This window comes from Trichoplusia ni, chromosome 24 (genome assembly GCF_003590095.1).
Source record: "Trichoplusia ni isolate ovarian cell line Hi5 chromosome 24, tn1, whole genome shotgun sequence".
Taxonomy (NCBI): Eukaryota; Metazoa; Arthropoda; class Insecta; order Lepidoptera; family Noctuidae; genus Trichoplusia; species Trichoplusia ni.
In genome coordinates, this window is record NC_039501.1 from 2983021 (window position 1) to 2999855 (window position 16835).

General features: G+C 35.5%; 1 protein-coding gene and 1 non-coding gene across 3 annotated transcripts in view; both read right to left on the minus strand.

Moving 5' to 3' along the window:
* Nucleotides 1-1111: 1111 nt before the first annotated feature.
* Nucleotides 1112-16835, minus strand: part of LOC113505192 — a 63542-nt gene continuing 47818 nt past the window's right edge. Inside the window, exons 3-6 of one of the 2 annotated variants that reach the window (XM_026887781.1) lie at nucleotides 10998-11139; nucleotides 10087-10277; nucleotides 5428-6677; nucleotides 1112-4543 (exon numbers count right to left, since the gene is read on the minus strand). In XM_026887781.1, the coding sequence (XP_026743582.1) occupies nucleotides 1981-4543; nucleotides 5428-6677; nucleotides 10087-10277; nucleotides 10998-11139 (4146 nt within the window). In that variant the 3' untranslated portion in view covers nucleotides 1112-1980. Of the gene's footprint in view, nucleotides 4544-5124; nucleotides 6678-10086; nucleotides 10278-10997; nucleotides 11140-16835 lie in introns of both variants that reach the window. The other variant, XM_026887780.1, reaches the window with a different exon arrangement.
* Trnad-guc lies at nucleotides 15804-15875 on the minus strand. Its single transcript has one exon. It is a non-coding gene; the product is annotated as a tRNA-Asp (tRNA).

Sequence of the window (16835 nt, forward strand, 5' to 3'; positions counted from 1 at the left end):
GGTTGAAATTGGTACTGTACTGCAGTTGCATGCACCTCAAGACGAAGAGTACGCAAAATTTGATTGGCGTTTTATTTTACCATGCGCAAAGCGATCCCCACTCTTCCGCCGAGCGCTCAAGATCCGTGCCGGTAACTATATTTCAGTAACTAACTTGTGAAACGTCTGCCATATCAATGCAATGTATTTTCTACCATTTATTCTGACTAGTAGTAGCCTATAATGAGGGTAAGCAGTATGAAATGCCCTTTCAAGAAAACTTGTGACATTTCAAAATTGAATTTAGAAAGTTTACATCACTATAAGTGCCATTTTTTACCACATTACACCTTATAATCATTTTCACAGCCTTATGGCTAGTTTCAACGATTTCACAAATTATTTCTTTGGAAAACTTTTCTTTTAAGCATCGTATTTAATGGGATCCAATATTTGAAGAAATTATATGTCTTAGGGCCGACTTTTCAATTACGGCGATTGAAAAATCGGCCCTAAGGTCCGATTTTTCAATCGCCAGATAACTTTATTCGCCGAATATGTTTCACGTTTTGACAGCTTTTGCATAGAAAATATGTCAAACGGCCATATTTATTCCTCAGATAAAAGTTGTCAGATAACTTTTATCTGAGGAATACTGAATTGAAAAATCGGGCCTTAAACAAATAATTTTGATGAATTATTTTATATTTTGAAATAGAACGATCGCAAACATTTTATTCGTATTTATTTTATAATACATGGATAAAATACAATATTTATAACTGTGATAAAATAACATGTTAAATTGTAATTGTTCCAAGACTGTTATAATCGACTTCTAATCAACTTTAACAAACATTATGTTAATAAATATTATGGGTCGATTACTTAATGGCCCAATTTGACATTTACATTTTCCATAGACATTATAGATTTTAGTTAAGTTGCTTTTACGACCATAAACAGATTAATAGAACAAGACTTTTTCCTTGACAAGGACACAAACAAAAAGTAATTTTTCCGAAAAATATTTTAGCTTACATTTGGTATTTTGGTAGACTTTAACTTCATTCAAAACAGCATATTATTTTAAGTGAGAAATCGTCAAATAGTCTAAAATAGGCCATTACGATAACGACCCAAAAACTAAACTAAACTTAGAAAACAAAATGGCCCAGAAATATTTGTTTCTGCTATAACCGTTGCGAACTTATAAGTACTTAATGTAAAACTAGCATACTTTATTGGTAATACTCTCGGACGGAATGTCAAAATGGTAAATACATACATTTAATTAAACAATAATTATACAATCTCATGATTATTTCATTTGTTTTATTTAACATTAAATTGTGACATAAAATAACATTATTTAAGTATTTATTTATAAAAAGTTTAATATAATTTTCACAACCTAAACTGTCAAAATGAATCATAGACAAAATGTTTTTTTTATTTAAGGCACGTTGGCATTGTAATAGAATTTAGAAAGAATAAGTTTATTTAAAAAATATATTATTATTAGTGTTTCTGGCACTTAATAAGACACATTCGAAGGTTAAACCTAATCTTAATTGATACATCTCTTTTACATTTTTATTAAAACATATGTATATCAGGATTTAAACTTATATATTTGCTACAATTGTAGTTTTAAATATATTTTACAATAAAATGTGTTCACTATGTATTGTTTTAAAGATCAAAACTTCAATGATCATTGTCTATGGCATAGGTTTGTTCTAAGTCTTTATGATTCTTAATTTGTTTAAATACAAATTGCATCATAATTCGACTTTAGAGGTGTCCGTTCCGTTTGGTCCTAAAAAGCCATATTTTTATTATTTTTGGATCGAATGTTGTTTATAATCGACCATAATACTGTGTTACTTAAACACGTGCAATGATCTACAATCTTTGAAAGGTATTCTTTCAAAGTAAATCACAAAGTGCAATGATCTTTAAAACTGTTTCAATAAGGTTTATTTTGCATTAAGTATTTCACAGTTTCCCGCCACTCGGACTTCTAGAGCTACTCTTAATTGACGTCACAGATATGTTCCCTGAGCTGCTGAACTGCGGCGGCGGCGACCGAGGCAAAGAGAACTTTGTATCACTCAAGTTCTCCTGACTTAAGGACTTTTGTGTCGTAAAAACCGGTATTTTTGACGACACTCCTGGCACAGCAGGCTTATTCTTCTCCGCTTTTACCGGTATATTACTCGGTTTCACGGAAATCGCCGGTTTTGCGAGCTGTTCCGGTGACCGTAACTGTAGCTGGTCTAGTTGTGATAATCGTCGGTTTTCTAAATCTGTGCTCGTGACTATAGTGCCCTTAGGAGATTCGTATGTCGCAGTTCGGAACTTTATATGACTGTTTCTTGGTAAATCGAAGTCGGAATGGCGTTTCTTTGGTTCGTTCGATTGGTTCGATCTCGTTCGTTTTGCTTCAGCTTGTTGCTTAGCCGAGTAATGTCTTTCGTTGTGGATAAAATCGTTTAGCAGTTCTACGTCTAACTCGTATGATAGAGGGGGTTCCTCGTAAGGCGGCGCTCGTTGCCTGCTCGATACCTTGTCCTTACCTTCTTTCTGTTTTTGCACTTGTTCTGTGCGCGGTGTGACTACTTGTATTTCAGTTACGTGTTGATCTTGGCTGTCAACGTTACATTCTCTTTGTACATCTGTTATAGATGGGTTGATGGTGTATCTAGTTTTCGTAAGTTCGACTGTGTCGTCGCTTGTTGTTTGTACGTCTTCCAGATCTTGAATAATCCTTATCCCCATTTGCGATAATTCTTCAGGAGTCTTCTGTGACATGAAACTCGGATCGTTCTTGAGTTTCTCCATCAACGCTTTCGCTTGTTCTTCGTCCATTTCTGTCGTGTTTAGGATAATAGTTTCCATTCTTGTGAAAGCTGGTTCATCTGTTGTGAAATGCATGTTTGGGTTCTGTCTTTTGATTTCGTCAAGAACTTTCTTATCAATATCTTTGACGTCCCCCTCTTCTAGCTGCATCTCATTGATTTCTCCGCCTCTCATTATGCCGAAGCTAATCTGTTCAACTTGTAACGGAGCTTCTGCTTTGCTTGTTATATATTTCGTTGATATTTTCTCAACGTTTTGCGTGATCACTTTATTTCCAAATTCGTCTTCGTTCACGTTGACTGTTACAGTTTTTTGTACGGGTTCTTGTGTCATAGTGAGGGACACGCTTGCTGGTTCCATATATAAGGTCCTTTCTCTCTCATCGTGCCTTCTTCTTATCCCTTCTAGAACATCAGGTGGCATCATACGTATAGTAGGCTCACCAATTTCAATAGATTTTGTATAGGATTTTCGTGTTTCTTCGACAGGCTGAGATTTCTCTGTGTTTATTGTAACGACATTGGTATTAGAATCTTTGGGTTCTTTCCATTCAGTTGAGAAGGTTTCTAGTTTCTTATTGTATTTGAGGCTGTTGTTGTTTGACCCCACTCGGATATTACTCACGAAATCGTCGTAATCTCTCACTTTTTCTGTTTGAGAAGTTTTTAAATCAAAATTTACAATATCAGGTTGATGCATAGCAGATTTAAAGGAGTCGGTTTGAGGTGTTTCTTTGCTTGTACTAGCTTCATGTTTCTCTTTTTCAGGGCTTTGGTCAATGTGTACGTTTAGAATTGGGTTTTTGGCGAGCAATTTCTTCATCATATCGGATTTTGGTCTCTCTAAACTGTTTACGTATGTATTACGAGACATTTTCAGATCGTCGGGAACGTTTGTGTCATACGTCATAGTGAGTTTTTCTTCGTATTTTGTTGGATGTGTTATAGGTTCGGGGACGACTGGTGTTTCTTGTGTGCTGTCTAATGAACTCATGTTGCTGCCATCTGAAGTGGATTTTGCGAACTCTGACACTAGCTTCAAGTGCACTTTCATATTTTCATCCATTATTCTTCTAGCTAGATGATCAGATGTTTCATGTTCTGCTTCCTTATACAATTCGAAGTCTTTCGGTTTTGTGAAACTTTCCTCATTTTTGTCAGAATCTACTGAACTTGAAGATCCCTTTACTATAGCATCTTCTAAGTTGCCGAATTCCGACCCTTTTTTTAGACGGTTTCTTTGGAAAGTGTTAAGGCCTTCCATAGCTGAAGTTTTAGCGATGTTCAAACTCAATCTGGGTTCCTTATGCTTGATGATGACACCTTTGTCTGTATCAGTCATATCAGGAAGAACATCTGCATTCCCAGAATCGAAGAAAGTAGTTTCGACTACAGACATAGCTTTTCTCTTTTTAGGGGAAATAGTGCTTTCTTGGATCTCTGCGTCTTCAGCAGAAATGTCAAGACTTTGAGCTCTTTCTAAAGTCCCGGTTGTTGGTTTACTCGCCTTGGCCCGAAGTTCGAATCTAGACAGGTCACCTAAAGACGCCGCTTTTCGCTCATTTTCATCCAAAATCGACTGATCGTCAGACACCGAGTGTACAGTCTCATTCATTGGAGAACTGTGTATTGTTATATCACTATTATTAAGTTCAATAGTCGTAGACCCTTTCTCACTTTTGTCGCTGTGGTTTAGAGACCTAACTGAATGTATATCTTGATTGGAAGACATGTTAGACTTGGAATCTTCGAAGAAATTGTTCAAAGAATCACTTTCTCGTTTAAAAGGCTTTGTTACAATATCATCAATGTCATCTTGACTGAAATTAATTGACTCTTCAATACGACTCTTTGTTTTATTGACTTTAGGTGTTGAAGTATTGATCTGCGATACGGCTGAGCGATCGATTGATGACGTAATAGAGTCATGAAGTAAACTTGAATGTTGTTTCTCATTGCTCAAGAAATCGTTCACGTTTCTTAATTGTTCAAGAATACTGTCATCTGTTTTATTCTTCTCCGGGTCTGGAGGAGAAGGTGCTTTGCCTTTAGATTTCTTGGTTTAGGAGCTTCTTCTTTTTATTTCATTTTCTCTTCTCGTAAATCATTCTGTAGACTCTTGCGGTTAGTGCGAGCTGCCTTCGGCGTCTAACATTGCTGCGTATTTCTTGAGGAATACTGAAATCATGCATCTAATGATTCGACCTAGACGTCTGATTAGTCATATAGTAAGCAATCTGCATCTGATGATGAATGTGTACGTTTCGGAATCTATCAAGACATAGCTTTTCTCTTTTTAGGGGAAATAGTGCTTTCTTGGATCTCTGCGTCTTCAGCAGAAATGTCAAGACTTTGAGCTCTTTCTAAAGTCCCGGTTGTTGGTTTACTCGCCTTGGCCCGAAGTTCGAATCTAGACAGGTCACCTAAAGACGCCGCTTTTCGCTCATTTTCATCCAAAATCGACTGATCGTCAGACACCGAGTGTACAGTCTCATTCATTGGAGAACTGTGTATTGTTATATCACTATTATTAAGTTCAATAGTCGTAGACCCTTTCTCACTTTTGTCGCTGTGGTTTAGAGACCTAACTGAATGTATATCTTGATTGGAAGACATGTTAGACTTGGAATCTTCGAAGAAATTGTTCAAAGAATCACTTTCTCGTTTAAAAGGCTTTGTTACAATATCATCAATGTCATCTTGACTGAAATTAATTGACTCTTCAATACGACTCTTTGTTTTATTGACTTTAGGTGTTGAAGTATTGATCTGCGATACGGCTGAGCGATCGATTGATGACGTAATAGAGTCATGAAGTAAACTTGAATGTTGTTTCTCATTGCTCAAGAAATCGTTCACGTTTCTTAATTGTTCAAGAATACTGTCATCTGTTTTATTCTTCTCCGGGTCTGGAGGAGAAGGTGCTTTGCCTTTAGATTTCTTGGGTTTAGGAGCTTCTTCTTTTTTATGTTCAGTTTTCTCTTTCTCGTAAATCAATTCTGTAGAACTCTTGCGGTTAGTGCGAGCTGCCTTCGCCGCGTCTAACATTTGCTGCGGTATTTCTTGAGGAATACCATTCTCATCTCGTTTGATTCCACTCGAATTCAGATCGTTTCTTGCAAAGCTTGTTAGAGTAGTCATTGATGTCTCAGATACTTTGGATGTTTCGTGACTGACGGTTGTGTCAGATTCGTTAGCTTTATTCCTAGCGTTAGGTATAGGAGGCGCCATTTTCTCCCTTCGTTTGGCAACTACAGGTTTCTTTTGTTCCGTCTCATTTTCGTGTTTGACTTGTGCTGTGGGCGCAGGACGTTGTGGTTCGGGCTTATCTATTTCGTCGACAGATTTCTTTTCAACAGCTACAACGCCATTTTCGACGTTCTTTTGTTTTAGGACTCCATCATCAGGTACGTTGGGTGGTAGAACACGGATACCGAATTTCATGCCTCGTTTTGGGTCATACTCTCTTTTTTGCGTTTCAGCTTGTTCAATATTAGTCATACTAGATATACCATTCTCTGGTTGGATTATTTGGATGTCGCTTCCAGTTGACTGCCTACCTTTGTTTCTTTCGGGCTTATTAACTTGCGGAGGTATTTCAGAATGTCGTGCCTTGTTTGCTAGCTTGATATTCTTTTCGTTCTCTCGTTCTAAAGTGGTGTGGCCGTCTTTCTTCTCCTTCTTGGTTCTTTCTAGAGTGGTAGAGGTGATGATCTTGTCTGAGATCATCTTCTTGATGCCGCTCTTGCTCTGTTTCGTCTCTAGCGTGGAGTTGTTTGAGTGCGACGTGTTCGGCGATCGCGGCGGGTGGAGTAACTTCCCTTCTTTCTCAAGCTGAAATAGAAAGAATAGGAAATTATTAAACTGCCTCAAATAATTAGCTTTACAAACAGAGAAATTATGAAATGATTGCTGGTTGTCTACACTATCGCATTGGAATTTACTTTCTCCAAGTATAGTTGTAAATGTCTTAATAAAAATGATGCCTATCTGGAATAACTCCACACAGAGAACAGATCTAACTTTTTTTTCTTATGTGCCCTTAATCACATGATTATCCCTTAACATTTGTTTCACATTAATATCGACTAAAAGAAGTGTCTTGCCATATTTTCTCATGTTATCGTTTTATGAATGACATAAACTAAATTAACACTACTTTAATTTACGGAAGTGTGACAACTAAATGATTAACGTTTGATTGAAATGTAACGAACGTTACAGGTCGATATCCCGCGTGACTGCATCAAAGGAAATAGCTAACATTCTAATAAACTAGACAGTTTAGTGCGTTTCCTTAGTATTGGTATTTCCTGTACACAATTATATATGATGTAATGTCGGTAATTAGATGAGCTAATAGGTAAGTCTAATTAATAAATTATAATGTCTCATTTCCCAGCTCTTCTTGTGAGTTTTACCTATTGGTAAACTTAAAAATTTACGTTCAGAATTTTCTCCAAGCTTATTTTCTTTGGACTCTTGAATACTAGGCATAGACCACTGCAGTATAATTAGCATAAAACTATGACTATCGATTCTGATAGACTACAATAAGGACTCCGGTTGGGTCCGAAAGTAGTCGGGCTCTACCGATAAATACGCGCGAGTAAACCGTTGCGTCATTTAATAATATAATTGACCTGTTTGCAAGACAACCCTTCCATTCTCAGATATTGCACGCTGCCCATATTTGAAGGCACCTTCATGGCAAACATAATGTCATAACGACCATACATTAAAATAAAATAGCTATCATCCATCCATGCATGTTCTCTATCTGCGAGGCGGCCATTGTTTAGTACAATACGGTTGGACAGACATTCCAGCGCGTTCATATTGTATTCTAAACATTCATTGTCGGTATCGATAACATAGTATTACAACGACGCATCGAATTATAAACTTCCTAAAGGTTTATTTCGGCGATCAATTAATTTTATCAAGCACAACAAAAAGGAAGTTCTCAATTTATTCTGTATTTTTTATGTTTGAACTTCGGACTGGATGAACCGATTTTGTTGTTTTTTCTTTCATTTATAGTGAAATAGCTGTCATTTGGACTCCCAAAATGTCATCAAGTTTAGCCCAGTACTTTTTATTTTAAGTCGGTTATATGGTTTTGTTGTTAAAACAAAGTTATTTCTGTACATATTTAAAGACGTTATGGTTTGATGGTTTGAAGAATGATTCATCAAACATCTTCAACTATTGATTGAGACTTAACTAATTACTCAAGACAACACATAAGTTTAGAAAACGATCTCTTTTCTGGACAACAGTGTAAACATTTACTATGATGCCAGCCACTCCACTCGTTACAAGTCAAAAATGATCCCACGGGAACAATATCGCGACAAAACTATCCTATGTGTTGATCCAGGTTATAAACTATCTGTTTTCCAAGTTTCATTCAAATCAGTTCATTGCTTTTTGAGTGAAAATGTAACAAACATCCACCCCAGTATAGAAGTAGAATATTTAAAAGTTATTCCTACACTGGCCTTTAGATAATATTATTTATAGATATGAAATTCCTTGTTACCGTATTGTTGCGCCAGTCGGCTATTAAACCAATTTGTATGCTGACATAATTCGCTTTGCATGAATATTTAATGCATGAATTGTAAAAAAGAAATGGCGTTGACTGTCAATAATGTAATTTTATTGCCTTAATTTGCGTATCGCATCACATATTTCATTTATAGTTGGTCTATTGAATAATTATTATCGATCGACTTGAATTATGCAACCCTTTTTGTATTTCGTTTCGTTGTGGAAGGAAGCTTTTGTTGCTATTAATTTTTAATTATGAACTGTTAGCAACGACTTTACATTTTAAATTAAGGATTTAACGACTTAATAAGTATATAAAGTAGCTCAATTACAAGAACATAATGATATCAATGGAAACTTGAGTAGCTTACTATTAATCCTTGAATAAAAATTTAATCCTTGTGTCGCGGGGTGTTTCAAAAATATTCAAGTCACATGCACAAAGACATCCAGACTTAGGACAAGCATTCGTGGATCCCACAAACGTCCTATCTTGTCTTAGGGGATTGAACCCAGGACATTTCGTACACAGTGGTGGAGTCAACCACTCAGCTATCCATGCAGAATAAGCGGTTAAGTTATAGTAGGTGGCTAATCAAAAATCTCATATTAGAAGCTGGGAAACAGTTTATTATAAAACCAGTCATGCGCGAGTAAGACACACAACGAAGAGGGTTCCGTTGTTCGCGGCGCTTCCTATAATAAACGTTAAGATACATCCTACAATTTTGTTAGCTTTTAGGTAGTATTTAAGAGAAATCTTAATTATCTACCATTTTTGGTTGGTGTTGCTGTCAAAATTTTACGAATGAATGAAATATGAATATTAATAGAGATATAGGAGTCTATTAATATTCATTCATTATTTCAATAGCGTAAAGTTCATAGATTAGAACTCTATTCTCTTTGGTCTCATATTCAATCACTGACATAAATGGAAAATATGCATCGGTTGGGACGTGGGAAAGCAAGCGGGATGCAAGAAAGTCCAACCGTTTAATTCTCGCACTTTCCAATGCACTTGACTATGTTTGGATGTGATTCTAGGCATTGTGGAAATGTTATGGATAGCTGACATCGTAATTATATCATTTTATAACAAAAACACACGAGTGGCTTTAAATAAAACCAACGAGCTGTTTCACGTTAAATAGAAAATAATCATTAAGTACTAATGTAACAAAAATAAATTAAAAAATTTCGGACGAATTGAGAACTCCTCGTTTTTGAAGTTAATTGAAATCGGGAACGCCTATAGTTTTAGACTCATATGACCCCGCGTAGGATCAATGATTAAGGACTTCTGTTAGATCCGAAATTAGTCGGACGATTACATGAATACGTAAGTTAAACTAATTTTTTTAATAACGAATCCGCCTCACCAATGTTATGATAATAGAACTGACAGCTGTCAAAATATCTTTACACTACCTGACAAAATATTTTGATTGTAAAATTTGGTAGGCTTAAATATAGTAATACGTGCAAAGGCTTAAAATAATTAATGTAATGTAATGTTCAAATCAAATGTTTAAAATCCTTTTGTTTACGTTCTTAGGGAACGTATGTTAATTTACATTTAGCTTATCATTTGTGTCGATAAAAACATCTGTTAGCCAGGGGGCCTGCATTATTATAAAAATCAACCATTTCGATCTCTAATTCAGAGCTTCAGACTCAAACCCACCGTGCTAACATCGCCTGTAGACCCAGCCCTCTGCAGCAGTGGATGTCTGACCGCCCGCCCTTGTCCGCTGGCCCGCCCGCCTTCCGCCACCTCCAGCTCCACAGGGTATGGAGACGCGAGCGACAGGATCGCGACAGCATCCTCCAGGGGAGTTCCAGAGAATTCGATCTTGATGCTTTTTATTTTGTCACCTGGAATTTGTAAATGTTGTTTTAATTTTGAGTGTGAAGTTCCACTGCAGGTAAATTGATAGTTATTTTATTTGCTTTATATTTTTTCTTCGACGCGTAAATGGTCATTTGACATAGTAATATAGACGATATTTACAGCTGATGATGATTCATTAATGATGAATATGTTATATTCTTATTTATTCCATCAGGATAATAAATTGAAATTCAAATTGTTAAAAATCCCATCGTCGTAGTTTAAAATTAAAAATTGTAATCACGTAGAAATCTAGAAAGTTCTCTTCTCTATGACCTTACAAATGTCACGTTTTAATGACGCTGACATTATAAAAGTTCCACGACGTTACTCGTGTTCAATGACTCGATAAAACACAGCCTATAGTCTTTTGCCAGCTAATAACGTCAAAATATCATTAATTTCAAGTTACGCCAAACTTGATATCAACTAAAAAGAGAGTTATGGACGAGAAACACAAGATTGGGATGGGTCCCACGTTGTGCGCCATTAATGTTAATGGAGCACAACATGGGGCATAACGTGAAAGGTTATTCGAATAGCAGATAAAGGTTCGTCAAGATCTCATGACGGATCTCAACGACTTTTATATGCTTGATAGGAAAATGAGACATTTTGCTTTTTATGAAATCTTAAAGCTGAATTTTAGCCGGAGGCCATATTCTCCAAAATCAGTTTTACTCCAAAGACGATAAGGTACATACCAGGTTGCAGCTTCGCGGCGGCAGCAGGCCCACTCCTCAGTACCGAGTGGATGTGCACCCCGTCTCTTGCCCCTCCCCCGCACCGCAGGCCCAGGCCGGTGAAGTCTCGAGCCCATAGCTTCACTTTTCGGATACGAGCTCGCTGTAACAATAAACAAAATATATATAACATAAACTCAATATAGTTCCGTGGTGGCCTTGCGGTTCATGGATTTCTATGTATGAAATGCAGGTTCGATCCCAAAGCAGGTTATGTTCTACTGCAACTGTCTCGAAATCATACTATTATATATTTTCTTGATAATTAATCTAAAAAACTGTAGAACGGTGAAGGGAAACATAGCAAGGAATCCAGATATTGGAATTTGAAATCTCCAACCCGCAGACAGCTGGAAGAAGCTGACGGTGAAAAAAAAAGGGGATGTCCCCTTTCCGACCTCAGATCGCCCGTAAAATATTTTTCCTTTATTTTTATAATATTCCCCTCCTTTTCTAGTGGGTTTCATCTTACTATTATTATTTTTTTGGTTTAAAAAATTATCGACCCTGGTCTATACACGAGTCCCGCCCGGTATTTACCGGTACGTTAGGGTTTTGATTTTCGTGTCACCACGCAAAGCTTTTCAATCTTAATTGAATTAGATCTAAATTTGACAGCTTTAAAATAAGTTGTGTCGCCATGTAAAATATTCATTTACATAAATATGGACAGTAAAATTAAATAATCTGCTTAAAAAAAAAACTAGCAAAAACGAAATACATTTAAAAATACGTAATTACAACCAACCAAAGCATTTAAAACTTAGCAACAAAACAAAAACAAGATAAATACTTTTCATTACAGGACAAGCAAAGGTCATAGCCATTCTGCCAGCCTTAGTCGATTTTTAAAAAAAATAGTAGCCATTAGATGATTTCACTGGCTGTATGAGTTGATGACTTGACGTCATTGCAAATGACATCATCGGACAAGCAAGGAGTTCGTGCATCCGTTTGGTGTTGCCATTATAATAATTAGTCATTAATATTCAAAAGTGGTTACATATTAAGACAAATGTATTTTATGTAGCAGTTAATGAACAAAATGGTGCATTTTATATTATATTTTAATAGTCCTAAAGTTTTATGCAATTCATCTCAGATTTACTTAATACGTGCTTAGCACTTAGGTATTAAAAGTAATTGCAAACCAGGCCCTTCTAATGATACGCTGAATGTAGTTAGCAAGGAAAGGGTTTATGCAACGCATTCCTAAGTTTAAATTATGGGTCGTTACTAATATTATAATAATATCTTCTGAATATTTTGCAAGATGTAAGTGTAGGAAGTAAGTAAATTCAATGGTTGTTGAACAAAAGTCATATTTCATAGTTTAAGGTTTCTTGTATTTATAACCGATATTTTAATATAACTTAAAACATATTACTTAAATGAACTCTCGACTTAAAAAAAGAACTCCATTGACCTACAAAAATTACCCCCAAATACGGCAACATCCGACCATATGGCAACACTCCACTAAGCCAGCCGAATGACCTTGCATTCAACCTTCGAGTTGCAACCATTAAAATTAAATACTCCATCAAAAAAAAAAACAGATTTCTTTAAAACTAGTTTCTGCGTTAAAAGAAATATGTCGGAAGAATAATAATTTATGGCTGCTATACTTCGTTCTTGTGGTTCATTCAATGTCAATCATAGAGCAAAATGTGTCTATGTTGTTCTTGTCTTGTCTATTGTTTTAAACTCGATGAGGATTAAGAAAATAATGTATACCTAATACATAATTTATTATTGTTGCGGCCCAAATAAACTAGTCATTTTTTGATAGAATGTAATTTTGACTCTTTGTGCTGGTATTTCTAATTAATATTAAGTCTTATTTATTTAATTAATTCAAATCAATATAATTGATTATTAAATCATTTTGCTGTCATTATGTTTTGTACAAAACAACGTAAAAAACGAGGCGTCATTTGGACGGTTTTTTGTGATGTTTACAAGCAAAAACACCAAAGATAAATTTGTATACATTTCTTGAATAGCTATTTTTATTAATTAAATTATAATTAAACTAGCTGTTGCTCGCGACTTCGTCCACGTGTTAGAAGGTATTGAAGCCCTCAAAGATGAATAATTTAACCCGTTTTTTCCACAATTTCCATTGTATCTTCGCTATTATTAGTCGCAGCGTGATGTTATATAGCCTCTGTTAAATAGACCATTTATCAAGGAAGGTATAGCCTTCCACAAAAATATTTTTTCAATTCGAACCAGAAGATCCTGAGATTAGCGCGTGAACAAACAAATTCTTCAGCTCTATAATATTAGTATAGATATACAAAAAAGAGTAGTTATGTATTGATTTCACTTTATACGCAATTAAAGTCGTCATCACGCAGCCCCCCCCCTACACTTACTTGATTAAATGGTTTTTGTTTATTTTAATTCAAAGTAAAAGGGGGTCATTACGCAAAAACAATAAAAATCAGTGCATCACAAGTCTTTAAATATCACTTGTTTGAATACAAACATGATTTCATTGTATCTCAAGTGTGATAGATTATAACAAATATGATAATAGGAAATCATTCACTGAAACCATGATATTAAGATTAATAAGAACCTGTTACACGTGTTTACTATTCCACACACACGTGTGAAACAGTGATGAAATCTGTGTACAAATCGATATAATGCATTATTATCATAAACCAGCCTATTTAAATACGTCCCACTGTTAGGCGCAGGTCTCTTTCTGTATATTGAAGGTTTGAGCATTGATCACCACGCTAACTCACTGCGGGTTGCCGATAAAAGATTCCAATATTTGAAATTCAATTTTCTTAATGATATTTTCCTCTCCGTTTGACAGTGGTGTCTTAGAATGATAAAGAAAATCTTTGAAGAGTCATATTGGTACTTTGCTTGCGTTAAAATCGAACCTACACCATGCATACAAATCCGTGAATAAAACATCAAGACCACCACAATACTAGTATTATTATTAAAAATTAACAGTAATTACGTAAGAACGCCTTTAATCACACACTAATAAACGTTTGATTTGATAAGTAATTAAGTTATGATTAATCTAAGGAAGATGTTTATAATATCTGTATAAATATTCCATATGGGTTCATTATTATACTTACTAACTTAAGCCGTGTTCAAACCACACTGACTGACTGACTACGCCATGTCAAACCCAGAACAGTAGTACAAGTATTTTATACTCAATATTTATTGATTCCATAATATACATTTAAGTAAATTAATTTAGGTTTAGATCCTTTCTAGCTCTTATCACTTCTTTTGTGAATGCTGGTTAACCAGTAATTGGCGACTGTGTAAGTCTTAGACATAATCCCTACTAGTCCCTACTAGTATTATAAATGCGAAAGTAACTCTGTTTGTCTGTTACGTTTTCACGTCTAAACCACTGAACGGATTTTAATGAAATTTGGTACATAATAAGAGTTGACCTTGAGAAAGAACATAGGATAGTTTTTATAACGGACTTTTGAAGAGTTCTCTTGGAAACACGATATAGCCGACCTCGACGCGGGCGAAAAGCTAGTACTCAATATTTATTGCTTCCATAATGTACATTTTAACAGTTGGTAGGTTATAAAATAAAGACACAATTATGGACAATATTGGACGCAGCACATTTGTAGGAGAAGGGATTTGTGTGATCTAATAATGCTTGTCCTGAGTCTGGGTGTCTTGTGCATGTGACTTGAATGTTTGTGAAACCCCCGCAACAAAAGGATTAAATTCCTTGAGACAACGACAAACGCTACGTGTTGCGTTTTCGATCCCCGCGCAGGACAAGAGTTTGTGTGATCCACAAATGCTTACCCTTTTTTTGGTAAGGCGGGAGCGGCGTAATTCTCATGGACACTCGGGGGAGGAAATACCTAACTGACTAAACCTGAACCGCCGTGCTACGTTATCCGCGTTTTTGTGTCGGTGTATGGGTATGTGTTCCAATCTTTCATACACCGACCGCGGGCTTCGACCGGCCAGTAGCGCTGGCCGGCAGGTACAGATACATACCCGGAGTATAAGTGTCTTTGTGAATCAAATAACTAAGAGTGGGAGTCGTTTAAAAAAGTTATGCCTATAATGTCATTTCCATTACAAACTACGTTAACTACCCACGGTCATTTGTCTGTCAGTTTGTTTGAACACAGCCTAAGTCCAGATTTAGGCCACGCATCACCACATGACATCATTAAAAAGCATTAAAGTTTAACCACATGTAACTACTGGTATTAAGTTATCTGTGGCTTCATTAAACTAATATTTTCTTAATCGTATGTTGGATTAATGAGGACTTAAGTGCTCTTTTCCACGCATAACGCTTAAGAAATCTTTTTTTCTTACGTTTTTATTTATTATAGCATGAAATATGAGTAAGTAATTGCTGAAAATAAATGTGATTTTTAGGATTCCGTACCAAAAGGGTGAAAACGGATACCTTTTACAGATTGTTCGTTATTTGTCCGTCTGTCTGTATGTCCGTTCGTCATCAGCCTGTATCTCAGAAATCGTGATAACTAGACAGTTATTTATTTTTACAGATGTTGTATTTATTTCAGCTTCTGAGGTATTTCATCGGTTGTTTTGATATATTAATACGTTTACGATAATACTAGATACTTGTCTATGGCTTACGCCATCTGTTTCATCATATTTAATTTTAAATATAAAACTTCATAATTATAATAATTTCAGAACAAAATTATTTATAGTTTTAAATATCAATAAACCAACAACAAAAAAAAATGCAAAAAGAATCTCTCCGGCGGGGAATCGAACCCCGGTCTCCCGCGTGACAGGCGGGGATACTTACCACTATACTACCGAAGATGTATTAGACGCACGATAAATAGCGACCTCTATCAGAATAGGAACTTCACGTGTGTATAAAACGTTACACGACATACTTGAAAAAAGTTAAAAATCTAATTCTTAGATTTTTTTATACAAGCTCAGTTTAAATAAATAAAATACTGATTTTTCACTGTTATACTTGATTTGGTAATTTTTATTAGTTTTATTGTTTTTGTAGCGTATTATTCTTAAGCTGAGTATATTTGACTTTAGATCACCCACTTAACAATGATAAATATAACATGATAGTTGGGAGTCTATGCATCAGCTATGCGTTGTTCTAGCATTCAGGTAAACGTTTGGGACAGGTTGCCTCAATTGCCGGTTATAGAATGTAAATTGGATTAAATTTGAAATTATTCCTATTCTCCTAAGCATTTTGCCAATACAATAATCAAAACTTTATTGTATTGACCTTGAGTTTAGCGTCCCACAAAAATGCTTAAGATAAAACGAGAATTGTAATTTTTAGCCAAATATCATTCATTCATCGGCCATTTTAAATAGCAGAATTGGGGCCTGTACCTTTACCAAGATACTTCTTTGGCTATAACATCTATACTTGTACATATAAATATAACAAGTATCTAAAACATAGCAATGCAAACTATTTACCATTGCGAAATACAATAACAAAGTGACAGCTGTTTACTAACACAGTAATATTTAGTTGCATTCCTTTAGCGAGCATAGACAAGTTCATTCGCATGGCATAGCCAATCCAGACTGGATCAATTTGTAACGAGTCGCGTTGGAATGTTGATCGAGATTTTGTAGGGTTGAACAGAAGGATTTTCTACATTTGTTTTGGTACTTACCAATCAATAGGAAATGTGTTCAATAATCTTGGTATTAATTATTAGTTTGACGGGTCTGAATGTCTGTGGTATCGTAGCTGTCGAACGGATTCCGAGATATCAATTTAGTTTGTTTTCT